At 39.7% G+C, this 20,169-nt stretch overlaps 3 protein-coding genes across 3 annotated transcripts; all 3 read right to left on the bottom strand.

Annotated features, from left to right (window-relative positions):
- Positions 1–451: 451 nt before the first annotated feature.
- On the bottom strand, positions 452–3,061 carry LOC109802667 (putative ferric reduction oxidase 1). The gene is made up of 6 exons (XM_083071508.1): positions 3,014–3,061; positions 2,242–2,328; positions 1,467–1,794; positions 964–1,207; positions 599–880; positions 452–485 (listed from the first exon to the last, which is right to left on the bottom strand). Exons 1-6 carry the CDS (start codon positions 3,059–3,061, stop codon positions 452–454), a joined length of 1,023 nt encoding a protein of 340 aa, XP_082927634.1.
- A 3,405-nt stretch (positions 3,062–6,466) lies between these two features.
- LOC145955957 (uncharacterized) lies at positions 6,467–6,853 on the bottom strand. The gene has a single exon (XM_083071507.1). The coding sequence runs from the start codon at positions 6,851–6,853 to the stop codon at positions 6,467–6,469; it is 387 nt and encodes a 128-aa protein (XP_082927633.1).
- Positions 6,854–14,471: 7,618 nt separating this feature from the next.
- Positions 14,472–17,552, bottom strand: LOC145955956 (ferric reduction oxidase 2-like). The gene is made up of 4 exons (XM_083071505.1): positions 17,518–17,552; positions 15,466–15,663; positions 15,110–15,347; positions 14,472–14,504 (listed from the first exon to the last, which is right to left on the bottom strand). Exons 1-4 carry the CDS (start codon positions 17,550–17,552, stop codon positions 14,472–14,474), a joined length of 504 nt encoding a protein of 167 aa, XP_082927631.1.
- Between the last annotated feature and the right edge of the window lie 2,617 nt (positions 17,553–20,169).

Raw genomic sequence — 20,169 nt, 5'->3', positions numbered from 1 at the left:
ACCCAGATGAGCAAATAACCTCCTGTCTCATTATTTTGGGTCCAGAAGCAAGAACTCCCACACTTAACTCTCTGTGTTCAAATAGCATTCCTGTAAAAGGAAAAAAGAATTGAGTTATTTCTATCCGTTGATAGGTCCTTAAGCCATAATTAAAGAGATTGGAGGTGACTTACTTCTTAGGTCAGGTCTTTCACCATAATGCACATTGGTAGCATGAATAAGGGATTGGTATGGAAGGCTTTCCAATTCTTTCTCTGCATTGTATACCATGGAGTTTGGTGACACTGTTGGTGTTGAGCCTTCCATGTTTTGAATCTGCTTTACTTCTTTAGCATTATATTTCTTGTTCCAAAGAAAAGCTGCACTAGCAACACTTGCTATGGACACACATATTACTAGCATGTTAAGAAATGCATTCAAAGTGAAAGAGAATATTTTATTAGAGTTATGATCAATCGGAAAAATGTAGTAACAAGTAATGATCCCTATTAAGATAATGAAAATGATGAAAGAGGATGAGATTATAGCAGCAAGCCAGAGCCAACTGTTTGGACCTAATGTAGCATGTATTGGTGCATCGGATGAATTTGGCTTTAACCATATGGTTTTAGGGTGAATTGGGCCATCTGCTTTAAGCTCTTTGTCTCTTGTGAGATAAGCCTCAATTTGTAATTTCATATCAGAAATGTCAGATGGGGTGCCAGATATTGGAAAGATCAAATCTAACATTGATAAAGATGAAGAATTCTTGAAGGCACAAATTAGGACAACTTTTGGGATTTTCCATTTGAGAGCAGTCTTCAGATGTATTAGCTCCCGAGTGATGGATATAAAAGGTGTGATGCCACTTCCTCCACTCACCATCACAAGAGTGTCATGCCTGGTAAAGAGGAAAAAAAAAGTTATTACTATGTGTAATAAAGCATAAGGTTTCATGTTGTGTTTTGCTTCTAAGATACAAACCGTATATAATCAGTTGAAATGGGTCCATAAGGACCTTCAACAGATACAACAAGGCGATCTATTGAGGAAGGAGTTGAAAGTAGTTGATAGAGCTTTTTGGTCCAAGTTCCTCCACTTTTAATAACAACACTTAGCTTGTCTCGCTCCAAATTACTATTAGAAGTAACAGTAAATGGATGCCACTGCAGCTTGGATATGTTTGGTACATTTATGAACATCACACTTGTGGGGTTGTAAGTTAATCCTGCCAAAAACATACACATTAGCTCTTAAAAAGTCTCAATAAAAAAAAAAAAGTCATCTCCTAAGAACTAGAGGTAGCTTTAAGATATTGAGATAGGATAATAAGAAATTATTACATGGTTCAGGATTACCATGGTCTCAACTAATTTTCACATGACATTTAATTGAATGTTATTAGCTATGTTTTGTAAATTAAAAAACATGAATATGTGGTGGTTTAGGACAATGTAATAATTTCTCAAGATAGCCATATTAATTACCATGACTCTTGGAGAAGTTGAGTTCTACAGCTTCACATGGCAAAACCCGTGCAGAAACCAAACGAACTTGGCGTCTTGATTGCAAAAACCTTAAGCAACGATCAACCAAGAAGAGGTAGAAACCAGGGAGCATAATGCAGGTATAGGAAATGCCAACATGAAAGATGAAAAAGATTATGAAAAGGATGTAGAAGTGATGAGTGTAATAGAAGAGCTCAAAGAATTTTCGTCTAATTGGGGGAATGGTTGCAATCCATAGGAGAAAACCGAAAAGCAAAGATATCTCTCCGGCCATATTCGATACACCAGTTTTTTGCCATTTCAGAATCTGCAATGAAACAGTGGCATAACCTCATGAGCTTAATATATGTAATACTATAAATAAACTGATATAAAATTGCGTTCAAATGACTTGTTTAAGAATAATAGTGACAATTTGTTGCTTTGGTCTCTAAAATGCTCTATTGCGACAATTCTTGGATTAATTATTGTCAAATAAATTTGTGTATATATATATATATTGTAAACTATTAATGTAATACTTTCTTATATAGATGCATAAAACCATATAAATATGATTCATGTAGCACAAAAAATTTCATGCATCAAACATGCAGACTTCACAATTTTTCTCCCCTTTAGGGTGATGCACAAGTTTGCAATCTTAAGCAGGTCAGAAATGAAATAAGGTAATAAGCATATAAGCTAAAAAATATATATATCACAGTTTTCCTCTTCACAAAATTTCAAAAATTTACTTGGTTTCTGTTCTTACCGGATTCTGGTCGTAGAGGTAATCCGTCCAGTAAGATCGGTGAGCCTCCTTTGCTGATACGCTAGTGCTCCAAGATGGGGGAGGTACCTGCAAAAGAGACTCCGATGCCAAAGTTAGGGTTTGTATGAGTATGAGTCTCGTATAAATAATGCACGTACCTTAGTATAATTAGGGTTGTTTTGGGCTCTGGGCCTAAGATGAGATATATTATGATAATATAAGATATGATATGATATGATATGATTAAGTGGGGGATCTCGTCTGGGGCGAGATCTTCTGGAATCAGTTGTGATTTATTTAAGAGCCGAGCTAACATCGCGTTAGCGCGTGCCCGATGTCATCTTGCGTTTGCGAGACCGAGCTCGGAGCTCGGTTTTGCAGTACGGTCAGTACACTAGTCCCCCGAGCTCCAAAGACGTTTGGTCGAGGAGTTGAAAACGAGTTCGTGAGAAGCAGTTTTTTGCGAACGTGGTTCGTGGGGGTGTCGCGTGTCGCAACTGTTTACTTCCTGTGAAGCGTGCAGGTGGTACGTTGATGGTTATGCAATGATGGTCTCATTAAATGTGTCGTCCGGGGCGAGATCTTCTGGAATCAGTTATGATTCATTTAAGAGCCGAGCTGATATCGCGTTAGCGCGTGCCCGAGGTCATCTTCGCGTTTGCGAGACCGAGCTTGGAGCTCGGTTTTGCAGTACGGTCAGTACACTAGCCCCCCGAGCCCCAAAGACCTTTGGTCGAGGAGTTGGAACCGAGTTCGTCAGGGGAAAAAGCACCTCCCGCGAACGTGGCTTGCGGAGGTGCCATGTGTCGCGACTATCCATTTCCTGGAAACGTGCGTGTGGCGTGTTGAAGGAAATGACAGTTATACAATGATGGTTTCATTTAATGCGTAGTCAGGTGTGTCCCCCGACTGGCACGTGTCGTGGCTGTTTGAATTTTTGGGAAACCCTTTTCTCTTTCTCGCGCCTCTTCTCTTTTCACCTTACTTTTCTTTCCATCCTTTCAGCTTCTTGCGCACGCCTTCTTTCCCGTCTTCATCCTTTCTTTTTATCGATGGCCGGTGGTCGTGGTGCCAGTTCTTCTGCGCCTGCCAGGGGCAGGGCGCGCGGCAAGGTGGTGGCTACCGGAAGGGTCGTCGCCTCGAGGGTGGGTTCGCCTCCACCTGCGGACTTGGAATTGGGCGTTCCTGGTTATGGTTGGGTGAAGCGCGAGATGGCAAAATTCGAGAGTGTTTTCAAATCTTTTTTGGACGTTAACTCGGTTTGGAGGACACATAGGGTTTGCGACTCCTCTATCTCCCAACTGATTCGACTGGAGCCCTGTCCGGCCGGGGATTGTGTATTCATGGGGAAGTCTACCGACTCTCCCCACTTTTATGTGTATCAGTGCTTTTTCAGGGACCTAGGCGTCCGTCTTCCCTTCACTCAGTTCGAGTGCGACTTCTTGAACTATATTAATGCTGCTCCCAGCCAGTTGCATCCCAACAGCTGGGGTTTCCTGAGGGGGTTTCAAGTTTTCTGCGCCGTGTTAGGGATGGAGGTGTCTCTTCGTGTCTTTCTTAGCTTCTACCAGTTAAAGTCGGGTGTTCCGCCTTATGGCGTTCTTTCTTTGAATGAGGGTAAAGATGGGGGTTTGTTTACCCTTTACTCCCAATCTTATAAGAATTACAAGCAGGAGTTTTTCTGGGTCGCTCTTGTCGGTGTTGACCCGTCTGAGGATGGTGCGTTCTACTTTGGTGGGTTGCCGAAGTTTCCTTTTTACTGGTGCCCTGACCAGTCTGGGTTTAACGGGGTGGATCCTTCGCAGTTGACGGCTTCGGAGGTAGCTGCCGTTGAGAATCTCAAGGCACTTCCCCGACCTCTAGATGTTAAGCTTATCCTGTCGCTTGAGAATTCGTTGCACAGGGAGAGAGGTTTGGAGAGTGAGTATCTCCTATTTTCGTAACTTGTTAGGGTTCGTGCAACTTGTTTTCGTTGACACGTGTTCCGCTTTTGCTTGCAGGTATATTGGGGAAAAATTTGTGGCGTGAGCTGAAGCATCGCTACAGGGTTACTGAGCTCGAGGCTTCTGAACCCCCTGAGGAGGAAGTTCCCTCCTTGAATCTCAACCGAAAGAGAAAGAGGGACGAGTCGGGGGCCTCTGCTTCTTGCGGGACAGAGGGGGTTACTTCCCACACTGCCGCCGCCGAGGCAATGGATTTGACTGGGAGTCGTCCGCCCGAGGTAGGCTCTCGAGCCGCTGGTCAGGATGGTCCGACCTCCGAGGCGGTGGCCCCGGTCGCGGTGCAGGTTGTCCGAGCTTCCTCGGTAGGTGGTGTGTGTTCGTGATCCTTCGATGTGCTGGGTGTTTTTTGTTTGTTGAGCTTATGTCTCTTGTTCTTTCTTCCTTTTGTAGGCGAGCGGGGTTGGTCTTTCTGGTGCGGGGCCAGGGACCCGCTTCTGCGCCGATTGGTGCTCGCGGCCAAGTTCCTAGTTTCGAGGTTTCGACGCCTGTCCTGGTGGCGAAGGGACCCCCGAAGCGTCCGTACGTCGCCTATCGCTATGCGTAGAAGGGTGCGTCTGCGCGCTTAGAGCACCTGAGTGCGTCGGAGGAAATCGACTCTTTGTGGAGTGCCGCGGCGACTCCTGAGAAGTTTTTTCCTAGAGGGTCCCTGAGTACGGCTGACCATGCACTGATCGAGTCAGCTGGGCCGGTAGGGAGCTTTGATGCTGCTCAGATCTTCTTGCAAAGGGGCACGACCATTATGGATTATTGGAAGCATAAGTGGTCCAAGCAGCAAGGGGATGTTGTGATGCTGAAGAGCCGAGTTCAATCCTTGAGTGAAGAGAACAAGGTTCTAAGAGTTCAGAACGGTTTAGGGTTTAGGGTTTAGGGTTTAGGGTTTAGGGTTTAGGGTTTAGGGTTTAGGGTGAAGCCAAGCTGCAAGGTGCCAAGTTTCAAGCGGTGAGGGGGGACCTTGCTAAGGTTCAGGAGTCATTGGAGGCTGCTTTGTGCTCCAATGAAGGTTATGTGGGCCAAGTTCGCTCTTTAGAGGATGAGGTATCATTTTTGAAGAGCGAGCTGGTGTCGGTGACCGAAGAGCGTCTTCGCGACGAGGTCATTCTTAGCAGCCAGGAAGAAGAGATAGCTGCTCAGCGGAAGGCTTTCTCAGCGCTGGAGGCTGAGAATGCTTCACTGAAGAGGAGGCTTGAGGAGGTTAAGCGTTCCGTTGTGGTGGAGCACAAGAGGGGTTTCCTCAAGGCTGCTCGCCAGGCTAGATTCCTCGCGCCGGGGTTCGACTTTTCCAGCATGCATGTGGAAAAGGTTGTTCGTTTTGGGAAGCTGGTCGGGGAAGACGTTGTCGAGGATAGTTCTAGCGACAACGCCTCTGCGTAGGAAAGTTTTTGTTTGTTTTTTCATACTTGTATTCATGTTTTGAACATGTTTGTTTTGTATATATGCGCCTTTTTCCTGCGCCTAGTTTTGAGGTTCGAAATTGACCTCAGTTTTTAAGTAATGCCGTAATTCGAAATTGGTCTTGGACGATCATGCTTAGGTCGGCTTTTCGGCCTCTAGTAAACATGGTGAGGCTTGTATTCTAGTGAACGCGTCGCAGTTCGTACCCGTTTTGTTCTTGACCTTGGGTGGAACGATCTCATATGAGGATCGTTTTGCGATTTTGAATAAGCGTGTTACGGTTTGTATTCGAGCTTAGCGAGGTTTAGACTTAACCTCGGAAAGGTGTATAAGGTTCGTTTTCGACCTTACGGATTTGGCGAGGTTCAGTCTTGACCTCGGATAAGGGTGTAAGGTTCATTTTCGACCTTATGGATTTAGCGAGGTTCAGTCTTGACCTCGGATAAGGGGGTAAGGTTCGTTTTCGACCTTACGAATTTTGTGAGGTTCAGACTTGACCTCGGATAAGGGTGTAAGGTTCGTTTTCGACCTTACGAATTTTGCGAGGTTCAGACTTGACCTCGGATAAGGGTGTAAGGTTCGTTTTCGACCTTACGAATTTTGCGAGGTTCAGACTTGACCTCGGCTAAGCATGTAAGGTTCGTATTCGACCTTACGTTGTGAGTGTGGGTCCTTAGGGTGTGTGATTTCGTTCATGCAAAAGCGATAGATGAGGTAATCGATTGTGCGAAACGAGTAATTTTATTGATAGTTTTTGTGTGCCTCATTAAAAACCCTCTCAGTTCGAGGACTAAGGCGGGAAAAGAGTGCATGGCTCATTGGTACAGAGTTCAACTGAAATAGATCTTGAGATGTGTGGCGTTCCAAGTTCGTGGTACGGGTTTTCCGTTGAGTTCTTCTAGTCTGTATGCTCCATTTTTCAAGTCTTCTGTGACTCGGAAGGGGCCGCCCCAAGTGGGTGCGAGTTTCCCGTCTGACGTGTCCTTTCTTGCTTCGCCCAGTAACCGCCATACTAAGTCTCCTGCTCGGAAAGCGCGAGGTTTTACTCGGGTGTTGTACCTTCGAGAAGCTCGGAGCTTGCAGGCTTCTTCGTGGATTTGGGCTTCATCTCTAACCTCGTCCACCAGGTCGAGGTCAGTCGCTAGTTCTTGGGCATTCTGTTCGCCATTGAAGGTTTGACGTCTGTGGGATATTTGGCCGACTTCTATTGGGATCATTGCATCAGTTCCATAGGTCAGCCTATAAGGTGTCTCTTGTGTGGTTGACTGGGGGGTGCAATGGTACGCCCAGAGGATACTGGGGAGTTCCTCGGGCCATTGTCCCTTGGCGCTTCCTAGTCGCTTTTTGAGCTCCCTGAGGATGACTTTATTGGCAGCTTCAGCTTGGCCGTTGGTCTGGGGGTGTTCCACCGAGGTTGAAAGGTGTTTGATCCCGAGTTCGTTGAGGAATTCTTCGAACTCTTGTGCAATGAACTGTCGCCCGTTGTCGGTAACGAGGGCATGAGGGATTCCGAAGCGGCAAATGATGTTTTTCCAAGTGAATTTCCGCACGTTCTCGGTGGTGATTTTGGCGAGTGGACAGGCTTCGATCCACTTGGTGAAGTAGTCGATTGCTACTAGGAGGAATTTTAGCTGTCCCTTCGCAGGTGGGAATGGTCCAAGGATGTCCATTCCCCATTGGGAGAAGAGCCATGCTGACATCATGTGGTGGAGGTTTTCGGGTGGCTAGCGGTGCGCGTTGCCAAACTGTTGGCATTCTTTGCATTTTTGGATGTGGCTCTGGCAATCTGACTTCAAAGTGGGCCAGTAGTACCCAGCTCGGAGTACTTTGGCTGCCATAGAGCGCGCTCCAGAGTGCATACCGCATATCCCTTGGTGGATTTCCCTAGTGACATAGGCTGCCTGAGATGCTGTTAGACATTTAAGTAGTGGTGAGGAGCTGCCGCGCTTGAATAACTCATCGCCAATGATGACGAACTTGGCCGATCTCATCCTTACCCTCCGAGCTTCATTCTTATCCCCGGGCAAGACCCCCTCTTTCAGGTATCTCCAGATGCTTGCCATCCAGCCCAGGTCTTCATTGTTACTGAGGTTGACGATTTTGTCGTCCAGGCTGGGGGAGTGTAGGGTTTCCTGGATGATGGTTCGGTGCTGCCCGGGTCTTTTGGTGTTGGCGAGCTTCGATAGGAGGTCAGCCCGGGCGTTTTGCTCTCGCGGCACGTGCTTTATGGTGAATTCATCGAAGGTCGAGATCTGGTGGGACGCAGTGTGGAAGTACCGTTGCAACATAGTGTCCTTTGCTTGGTACGTCCCGCTGAGCTGCTCCACCATGAGCTTTGAGTCACTGTTGCAATTTACTCTTCTAGCTCCGAGGTCGCGGGCCAGCCTCAGTCCCGCGAGGAGTGCCTCGTACTCCGCCTGGTTATTGGTCACCTTGAACCCGAATTTTAGGGATTGCTCCAGGGCGACTTGGTTTGGTCCCTCCAGAATGATGCCTGCACCGCCTCCTTTGGAGTTAGAGGATCCGTCCACATGTAACGTCCACGCCTGGTGTTCCTTGACGGTAATTGGTGTGAGCTCGGCTACGAAGTCGGCTAGGCATTGGGCCTTTAGTGGTCCGCGACTTTCGTATTGGATGCCGAACTCGGACAGTTCTACTGACCAGGCGATCATGCGTCCGGCGAGTTCAGGCTTTTGCAAGATTTGTTTGATGGGATAGTCAGTTTTGACTACCACCTGATGGCTTTGGAAGTAAGGTCGGAGCCACCGGGCTGCGGTGACGAGTGCTAATGCCAGCTTTTCGATCATCTGATATCTTCTCTCCGTGTCCTGGAGGACTCGGCTGATGAAGTAGATAGGGGTCTGTACTTTTTGATGCTCTTGTACGATAACTGCACTGATGGCGTTCTCTGCTACCGCTAGGTAGAGGAGGAGGTCGGTGTTGTGATCTGGCCTCTGTAGGATTGGTGGAGTAGTGAGGAATGATTTGAAGCTTTGGAAAGCTTCTTCGCACTGATCTGTCCATAGGAAATCTTTCGGCTTTTTTAACAGGATGAAGATTGGTCCTGCTTTCTCCGCGAGTTTGGGGATAAAACGGGACAATGAGACTAATCGTCCGGCCAAGCGTTGGACCTCTTTTACCGTTTGCGGGCTTTGCATCTGAATGATGGCTTTGCATTTCTCGGGATTGGCCTCGATTCCTCTGCTAGTGATCATGAAGCCGAGGAACTTACCTCCCTGAACGCCGAAGATGCACTTCTCCGGGTTGAGGCGCATGTTATGCTTTCTGACCTGGGCGAATACTTCGGCGAAGTCGGTCGCATGGTCTACTGCCAAAGTGGTCTTGACTACCATGTCGTCGACGTAGACTTCCATGTTTCTCCCGATTTGTTGATGGAAAACCTTGTCCATCAGCCGCTGGTAGGTCGCCCCTGCATTTTTGAGGCCGAAGGGCATCACCCGGTAGCAGTAGTTGGCGTGGTCGGTGATGAAGGACGTGTGTACTTCGTCGGGTGGGTACATCATTATCTGGTTGTACCCAGAGTAGGCGTCAAGGAAGCTGAGGAGGGCATGTCCGGAGGTTCCGTCGACCAACCTGTCAATGCTCGGTAGGGGGTACGAGTCCTTGGGGCATGCTTTGTTTAGATCGGTATAGTCGACGCACATGCGCCACTTTCCCGAGTTCTTCTTTACTAGGACTACGTTTGCCAGCCAGGTGATATATCTGACTTCACGGATAAAACTGGCATTGAGTAATTTCTGTGTTTCAACGGCGATGGCCTCCCTTCTTTCGCCGCCGACCTTTCTTTTCCTCTGGGTGACTGGTTTTGCCTCCTTGTGTATGGCTAGCTTGTGGCAGATGAGATCGGCGCTTATGCCTGACATGTCAACGCTAGACCAGGCGAAGAGGTCGGTGTTCCTCAGGATCTCCGCTTCAAGCTGCTGTCGCAGCTCTCGGGTTAACCGTTTGCTTATCTTTGTGGTTTATCTGGGGAGTTTTCCGATCTGGAGGTCATCGAGCTCGTCGACGGGACTGGGACGCTCGTCTTGAGTGTCAGATCTTGGATCGAGGTCGGTGATTTCTTCGCGACCGGTGTGAGCCACGGGGGTGAGGTTGTGCTTACTCTGCTCGTCGAGTGGAGCAACTTTCAGGCTCTCTGCATAGCATTGCTGTGCCGCCTTTGAGTTTGCTCTGACGGAGATAATCTTCCCATCGTGCCCTGGGAATTTCATGGTGAGATGTGGGGTGGATACCACCGCTCCGAGCTGGTTCAAGGTTGGCCTGCCGATGATAATGTTATAGGAGGCATCTGCATCCACGAGGAGGTATCGAACCATGATCCGCCTTGAGTCCGGGGGTGTCCCGAAAGTTGTTAGTAAGTCTATGTACCCTCGAGTGTGAACGCTCTTTCCTGCAAAACCGACTAGGGGTTCTGTATGAGGTTGTATGAGAGAGTGGGGGACGTCTAACCTGAGGAACGTTGACCAATAGAGGATGTCGGCCGAGCTCCCTTGGTCGACCAGGGTTTTGTGAACTTCCCAGTTGGCTAAGCCCACCGCTATAACTATGGGGTCGTCCTGGTTGGGGAAGATCCCGCTATAATCGTCGTTGGTAAAGGTGATTGTCGGTGATCCTTGATGTGTGGTAGCGGTGGTAGGGCGTGCGTGGCTGATGCTACGCAGGTGTTTCTTCCGGGCAGAGCTGCTGGCGCCTCCGCCCGCAAAACCTCCTGCGATGGTATTGATTTCTCCTCGCTGGGGAGTGGATTCTGCTCCTGGGTGCACAGCGGCTTGCGTTGCTGCCGGGTTGGCTTTGCGTCTGGTACGTGTGTTTTGTAGATCGGCGTCATGCTGCCGCCGTGGGTGTTTGACCTGGTTGCTCAGTCTCCTCAGTGCTGCTTCGCTATCCATGATGGATGGTTGGTTTTCGTCGTTTGTTCCTCGTCTAATGTGGCTTCTCGTGGAAACCATACAGGTGGCTGATTAGAGCTGTTGTGATCGGCCCCACGGTGGGCGCCAAATGTTCTTACCGGATTCTGGTCGTAGAGGTAATCCGTCCAGTAAGATCGGTGAGCCTCCTTTGCTGATACGCTAGTGCTCCAAGATGGGGGAGGTACCTGCAAAAGAGACTCCGATGCCAAAGTTAGGGTTTGTATGAGTATGAGTCTCGTATAAATAATGCACGTACCTTAGTATGAATTAGGATTGTTTTGGGCTCTATGCCTGAGATGAGATATATTATGATAATATAAGATATGATATGATATGATATGATTAAGTGGGGGATCTCGTCTGGGGCGAGATCTTCTGGAATCAGTTGTGATTTATTTAAGAGTCGAGCTGACATCGCGTTAGCGCGTGCCCGAGGTCATCTTGCGTTTGCGAGACCGAGCTCGGAGCTCGGTTTTGCAGTACGGTCAGTACAGTTTCCTTTTTCTTTGCTTTTTTTAGTTTCCTTTCATCTAAAGAAATATATAACACTAAACAGATCACTGTACTTAATATAGTACAATCACTATACAATAGAAAATAATCTACTACTCTAGGATTCTCATGCAATAATTATTTAGATATTCATACAACAAATATATGTATAGGGTACAAAAAAAATATTCCTATAAATATGATTGAACACATAGAGCTATTAAAGGGGTTACATATAATTCATGTACATATATACAATATACATCAAAATATACAAGTATTGACCCTCCACCAAGCAAGCCATCTATCCTAATCTTGTCCTACTCTCATACCAAGTATGATCATTGGATTTCAACCATAAGGAGAAGAAAAAATAAGCTTGTGAACGAATAAACATAACAACATGTATTTACAACTTATACAATATTGACAACTTAATTAGAATCAAGCTAGTTCATAGGACAACATCAACTTATTACCAACAATTACAACTTCCAATCATCATATACAACTTACAACACAACACAGATTAACAACTTTCCAACTTTCAACATCTACATAATAATAACGCAGCAACACACAACATAAGTAGCATTAAACAATTAATGTGTGTCACATATATCAACTTATAAAGATTTCATACAACAAAAATGAACAGTTTAAGTGGTTTGACTCTATTGAATCACTATATCTGACTTATCATACCCAAACCAGGTAGATACAACATTAGGCCTCTTAAAGGACTTAGTAAACAACTTAAACTGATTCTCAAGTTTCATGACTTATACTAGAAAAATCTAGTACTATTATCAAGTTAAAACAATTTGGGTGTAAACCTACCACGACCTTAACATGCACATCCAAGCATTATATGGAATTAGCTTGTCGAGTACCTTTTAAATACTACGCACCTTTCTAGCAATCAATTAAGGATTTTATCTTTCGACTTCATACCTTACTCAGTTGGTCAACTTATAAACGTGTGACTTGACCTTGCCCCCATATGGATAAAAAATTTTGGTCGCTTTATAATCCGTATGACTTGACTTGGCCCCCTTATTATTTCCACAGAAAATCTAAAGAAGACAACTTAAAAATTAGACATTCAGAAGCTAACTTATTTATTAAAGGGTTCTCAACTTTAGACTCTTAGAGTACCACAACTTATATCCACACAATAGGATATTTTAATTTTTAAATCAACTTTAATCTCCTCTAGATTTTATGTACCTCAACTTAGACATAAATCATCACCACATGTTTATGCAACTCATCAACTTTCAATCAACTAACAACTTAAACATCAAGTTATCATCTAACAAAATCGTGCTTGACGTCGCTCTCCCAACATCCAATATCATTGAGGAAGAGAGTCTTTGGCTTGTTCATGCCCGGTACCAATTCACGTACATCCGGCATAGATGAGACAAAGAGTCTTTGAGTTGATAGGGCTTGGCATCGCTAAATCCAAGTCCAATCTCGTTTAGGTAAAGAGCTTTTGATTGATTCACGCCTGATGGCACACAACTTGCACCCAACATCGTGATGGGGTTATTTTTATGGTATTTGTCTGAGAGGATATTTTATGAATTATTTTTATAAGGTTATTACACAAACATACTCCACAATGATGAGATATTGTTCGCTTTGGGCCTTAGCCCTCACGATTTTGCTTTTGGTCATCACCCAAAAGACCTCTCAATCATTGAAGTATGTTTGTATTATATAAGTTGTTATTTGTTGTGTTATTTTATCGATGTGAGACTTGTTTGTATCCCAACAATCCTCCTCTCAAACAAGGGACCTAACCTTTCATGCAGCAGAATCTGTCTTTATATGGCACATTATATGTTATGAGTTATTATGGGGGTTATTGGTTTCACCGAATCCAACCTGCGGCTCTGATACCACTGATGGAGTTATTTTTATGATATTTGTCTGAGAGGATATTTTATGAATTATTTTTATAAGGTTATTACACAAACATACTCCACAATGATGAGATATTGTCCGCTTTGGGCCTTAGCCCTCACGGTTTTACCTTTGGTCATCACCCAAAAGGCCTATCGATCATTGAAGTATGTTTGTATTATATAAGTTGTTATTTCTTATGTTATTTTATCGATGTGGGACTTGTTTGTATCCCAACAATCCTCCTCTCAAACAAGGGACCTAACCTTTTATGCAGCGGAATTTGTCTTTATATGACACATTATATGTTATGAGTTATGAGGGGTTATATGTTATTGGTTGTCACCGAATCTAACATGCGGCTCTGATACCATTGATGGGGGTTATTTTTATGGTATTTGTCTGAGAGGATATTTTATGAATTATTTTTATAAGGTTATTACACAAACATACTCCACAATGATGAGATATTGTCCGCTTTGGGCCTTAGCCCTCACGGTTTTGCCTTTTGGTCATCACCCAAAAGGCCTTTTGATAATTGAAGTATGTTTGTATTATATAAGTTGTTATTTCTTATGTTATTTTATCGATGTGGGACTTGTTTGTATCCCAACACATCGTTTAGGCAAAAAGTCACTGACTTGATCATGCTCGACGTCACTCGACATACATCTGACACCATCAAGTTAGAGAGCTCCAAAAATAATCATGTCTGATGCCTCTCATTTCATATTCAACATGACTAAGTCAGAGAGCTCTTCATTAATTGACTTACATCCGATGCTACCAATCTCTTGTCCAACATGATCAGGACAAAAAGCCCTTTGACTTGAGCCATGTTTAGTGCCATATAGGCATGCTTGATGCAATGAAGAATTCCTCAGATAGCAGAATCCCTAATTTGGCTAAAAACCTACAAATAACACAATCCAACCAACATGCAAGTCCAATTCCAACATAGTACAACAAGTACAAATTATTTTCAACAAAATACAACATGCAACCATTACATTTCATGAATAATCAATTCTCACCCAAAAACAACTTCAAATAAGCTACAAATAACCAAAATCCCTTCATCTCATAATCTCAATCAATTTAGCCATTCAAAGCACAAATTTAAGCAAAACTCAACAACTACAATTCCAAAAACACCAATTCACAAACTTCCTTTATCTCGAATTATTCAAAAACAAGAAGAAGGAAGGAAGAAGAAGAAGAACTCAAACTTCTCTATGCGATTCATAACCTCGAATTCTTGGCCTCCAAGCTTTGAATTTGACAACTTATTATCGTTACTCAACTAAGGAAAGGATGTCTAAGGTTCTTGAAGAATCAAAGGAAGTAAAGATTTTTGATTCCAAAACTTATCTCACTAACTTTTCTCCAACTTTTTTAAAGGTATGAACTTATGAGATTCACGTCTTAAGAAAAATCTTATATATTTTTTTTTATAAAATTTGGCCAACTTGATTCTGACTAAAACTATTTCAACAAGAACTTAACTTTCAGAGATCCCTTGACTCTTAGAATTCTAAAACAACAATAAGTACAATAATTAAACAATTAACCAGATATTCCATACAATTAATTAAATAAGTTAAAAGCACACGGTGTTGTGAAACTAATCTTTAAAATAAATTAATTCGTATTTGAAAATGAACAATTTAAAAACTATAAGTAAAAATAGGTAATGAGAAAAGTATACACACGTATATAAAGTATAAAAGGTGAAAGTATGATAGGGAATAATCCTCGATATTAAGTTTAATTTTATCAACTAAATTCATCAATTTTCTTAATTATTCTTAGTCAATTAAGTAATTAAATTAGATCTTATGAGAAAAAAAAAGTGAAAGGAATATAACTTAAATACTAATAATAAATTAATTTCATTTTATAGTATAATATATACCACCTTTCAAAATATAAATAAATACTGACTATAAAATTATATACCTATAAGTATTTATCTAAAATTTAATATGTACGTGATCAGTAAGATAATAATATTTTATTATTTAACCATCACACGTATAAATATCTAAATAGATGAATAATGCGTGAGTGCTTAGTTTAGATAATAAATAAATAAAAGCGTCATACGTGTGTAAGTATAGGATGTTAATCTTAATTAACCTCATCAGAAATATGATCAGTGAGTGCCCAACAAATGATGTAGCAAATGGCATGAGCAGTGAAGAGTATCATGGCCATGTGTCCAAGCCAAATATGGTACTTTATGCTATTCTCCGAGGTCAGGCCAAGCAATGGCAGCACGCATGAGCCACGAGACACAGGAAAAAACATAAATGCCAAACATATGTTTCCAACTACACCCAATATTAGTGCTGCTTTCCATAGTTTCTCTTGCCATCTGCACCAGCAACATATAGCAATCAAAATGCACAATTTATCAAATAAAAGGGTTGTTAAAATAATAGTTATCTATCATATTTACTGAAATAGTAGTAAATAATGATAAACATTATTACACTTTCTCGCCATAAATTGCTGCTGATTGTGGGGTGACTTTTGCAAAGGCGTTGTGTAGAGAGGCTGTAAAGGTCCAAACAAGGAGTGCAATGAACATAATGAAGAACGCTATCTCTGTCACAGAAACAATGCCAAGAGGGCCCTTTATGAGCACTACACGCTTCCATATGGTTACCTTACGTTTCTTTGCATTGCTGCTGTTGATGCACAAAACATACACAGGATAAGTCAATTATCAGAACTATATTTCTTTTAAGGACTTGCTCCCATGTTAACATCTTTCTTCTACTGTCTTTCTATGATTTTGTTCTATGATAATAGATTTTTTTTAGTTATCTATACCATGTTTACTGAAATCACTTTACATTAAATAAGGATAAAACCAGTGGCCGAGCATTTTAAGGGGTGAAGGCCATGGCCCCAAAATTTTAAGTTATTATTTTAATTTTTTTACATATGAATTAAAAATTATTTATACTTTAATTTTTTTGTAATATTTTTAAAAATATAGTTTAAATTTTATTAATAACTTTATGTCACAAAATAAATATAGAATAATACTTTAATTAAAATTAATCTCTAGTAATTTTCTTTATTATAATTTTTTAATTTATTTATAGTAAATAAGTGTTTGATTTTTATAACATCATTACTCATAACAAATTTTAAATATTAATTATACTTTTCATACATGAATAATTTAATTAATTAATTGATATTTTATACTATTTTCCTACATTTTTTAAATTCATTTATTTGTGACTTTTATATTCTCATTATATATAGGAAAGTTTCTTGTTGTACAATATAATTTAAACTCGCAATATTATATTATTGTGAATTTTTCTTGCAAATTATTATTTTTATATAAATTTTGTGGTTTTGCTTACAATTTTTTTTCGTCAAATTATGCTGTGATATTGATAAAAATATGATTATTTTCTTAAACTTATCAAAAAAATGATTAATTTTTTTTTTATATTTTCTACTGATTTTCAAAAAATTAATTTTTTTTTGTAAAAATATAACTTAACTTGACTTCTAAATTTTAACAAAAATAATTTATAAATAAATTCTCCCTTTTTATTTAGAAAAAGACAAAATTATATATGAAAGTCGTAAAACAAATATCTGATGAGTGCATCAATAAAATACAAAAAAAAATTAATATCATAAAATATTTAATTAAGAAAATAATTGATATTTAAATAATATTATTAAATATTTAAAATCATATATAATAGATTGTATTTAAAAAAAATTGACCCCTCCAAATTTTTTAGTCGACCTCCGCCATTGGATAAATTAAACTATATACAAGACATAATTTGTTTTAATGTTTACTATTATTTTCTAATTAGAATTAACTTATTTTCACCTTTAATATAGATTTTTTAATTATTAGCAAGGCACAACTCCAATTGGTTAATATAGTAAACAACAATTTTTTTATATAAAAAATTTATTATTATTATTATTATTATTATTATAATGATAAAAAGTAAAAATTAATACATGCACATTTTTTTAATTAATAATTACAATGCAGTATCATTTAATATTACATTTAATATATTTAACACTTCATTTTTATCTACATTTATACAGTATCTATCAATATTTACTATGCGTCGAATACAATTAAATTAAAGAAAACTGTTAAATGCTATATTAATTTATTAATCATAATCATTACTCCGTATTTATTTTTTCAATAAATATAGCATCTAATACCAATCTTTAGCTATATATTTGTGTGTTATTAAAGTCTATATTTATTAAATGTGATATACTGTAATTTACTCTAATAACACATTAAAAGTTATATTTAATAATTATAATATATATATATATATATATATAATATTAAATTATCAATAAGTTATTTGTCCGAATGGAACTAAATTTTATCTTTTTAAATAAAGTCTTAATTCAAATCTTATAAATGAAAAGCATATGATTAAAAATAGATATTTCCCTAAAAATAATAATTTTGGTTTCTAGATATGACAATGGGGTAGGTTGGGACTCGGGTACGAGTTTAATGATACTCGTCCTCGTTCCTGTCCCTGCGATTCAAATCCATCTTTGTCTCTGTACTTGTTAGATATGTAATTTTTGTTTCATTCCTGTCTCTATCGGGTAGGCATGGCAACGGGGCGGGGCGGGGGCGAGTTTTACGTTCCCCGCCCTGCCCCCGCAAATTTAAACCGCCCCCACCCCCCCTCCGATACCCCGCCGGGGATAAAATCTAGGTCCTCATCCCCGCCTAGCAGGGTTCGGGTTTCCTCGCCCGCCCCCGCCCCCGCTCCTATTTTTTTTTATTTTTTTCTTTTACATAAATATGAATAATTTTAAAAAAATAAAAGAAAAGTAAAATAATATAAATTTTTACATATAAATATTTTTAATTTTGGTTTATATATATATAAATAATTTTTTAATTATATTATTAAGCGGGCGGGGGCGGGGTGGGTATGGGGGCGGGGGCGGGGTGGGTATTAACATCCTCGTCCCTGCCCCCGCCCCCGATTTTATCAATCGGAAAAACCTGAACCCGAACCCGATTAACACGGGTTTTCCCCATCCAAATCGAGACGGGTTCGGACGGGTACCCACAGGAGCGAGTTAGATTGCCATGCCTACTATCGGGTATCGGATATACCCATACTCGTAAAAAATTAATTAATCTTTTTTACAAAAAAAAATACACAATATTTTTAGCTTATCTTTTCATTATATTACAATTATAATTGGGTTGTTTGTCTATCTCATTTTAATTAAGAGACTTCTTAATAATTAAACAACTACAAATGTTTCACATCATATAAATAATCACACAATTAAATATTAAAATTCTTCAAAACAAACAAATTGGGAATGAATATATTAAATCACGGATGGGGATGGGGACATAGATGGAGACGGGATAGGAACGAGGCAGGTAAGTATATACTCGTCCCCATTCTCAGTTTAATATTTTAGATTTTATCCGTATCCATACATAATCAAACTAGATATTTTCCGTCAAAATTGGGATAGTTTAGGTATCTTAACGGACAATAGTGGAGAGGACATTGAAGCATGTTATATATAACGTGTATTCAAGAATACCACCTGTGAATTATGCATCAACGTTTCATGTAATTATGTACTAGTTTTGTTATTTCTATAAAAAAAATTTCCACTACTAAAAAAGTCTTATTTTTTTTCAAATTTTTTTAAAAAAATTATTTGCAGACTTTTTTTTTGTTAAATTTTCTTATAATAATAATTTTATAAAAAATATCTACAAATTTATTTCTGAAAAATAATTTTCAGAAATTTCTTACAAATTTTTTATGAAAAATAATCTACAATTTTATTTTATTTTTTTGCAAATTTTAAGAATTTTATCTTGCAGAAAATAATTTTCAGAAATTTCTTACAATTTTGTTTTTTGCAAATTTTAAGAATTTCTAAAAATTTGCAGAAAATATTGTAAGAATTTTATCTTGTTTCTTGCAAATTTTCTTGTAAAAATAAATTCGCAAGTACTGTTTATTAAATGGTAGAAAAATTTCGCAAGTAACTTTTTGATGGAGTTATTTTTATGGTATTTGTCTAAGAGGATATTTTATGAATTATTTTTATAAGGTTATTATACAAACATACTCCACAATGATGAGATATTGTCCGTTTTGGGCCTTAGCCCTCACGGTTTTGCTTTTGGTCATCATCCAAAAGGCCTCTCAATCATTGAAGTATGTTTGTATTATATAAGTTGTTATTTGTTGTGTTATTTTATCGATGTGGGACTTGTTTGTATCCCAACAATCCTCCTCTCAAACAAGGGACCTAACCTTTTATGCAGCGGAATCTGTCTTTATATGACACATTATATGTTATGAGTTATGAGGGGTTATATGTTATTGGTTGTCACCGAATCTAACCTGCGGCTCTGATACCATTGATGGGGGTTATTTTTATGGTATTTGTCTGAGAGGATATTTATGAATTATTTTTATAAGGTTATTACACAAACATACTCCACAATGATGAGATATTGTCCGCTTTGGGCCTTAACCCTCACGGTTTTGCTTTTGGTCATCACCCAAAAGGTCTCTCAAGGGACCTCATTGAAGTATGTTTGTATTATATATAAGTTGTTATTTGTTGTGTTATTTTATCAATGTGGGACTTGTTTGTATCTCAACACTTTTCTTGCAAATTTTCCTGTCAATTATAATCCGCAGAAAAAATAAATATATATATATTTGTAATTTTAAAGATTAAAAGATTTTCCTTAAGTCCCACATCGATTATAAATAAAACAATTAAGGAGTATATAAGTTAGGGCAACACTCACCTTACAAGTTGATTTTGTATGGTTGAGTTTAGACCTATGATTTACAATCTAAGAATTTAAAATGTTATCTATCACATGTTAGAGGCTTGGAAACAAATTTCTTAATGCTTTAGATGAGTTCACTGTAAGCATTTGAAAATTAAAGAATTAATTTCTTTGATTTTTTTCGTAAGAAATTTTCCTTTAGAATTTCTTGCAAAAAAATTCGCAGGAAATTTCGTAGGAAACTTTCATGTGAATTTTTTTCGTAGGAAACTTTCCTGCGAATTTTTTTCACAGAAAAATTTCTTGTAAATTTTAAAATTTGCAAAAAAATATTATCTACGAAGGTATTATTACCTAGAGATAAAATTTT

This window comes from Cajanus cajan, chromosome 3 (genome assembly GCF_000230855.2).
Source record: "Cajanus cajan strain Asha chromosome 3, NIPB_CcT2T_4, whole genome shotgun sequence".
Lineage (NCBI taxonomy): Eukaryota > Viridiplantae > Streptophyta > Magnoliopsida > Fabales > Fabaceae > Cajanus > Cajanus cajan.
The sequence above is the reverse complement of the archived record's forward strand: the minus strand, read 5'-3'. Positions and strand labels throughout refer to the sequence as shown.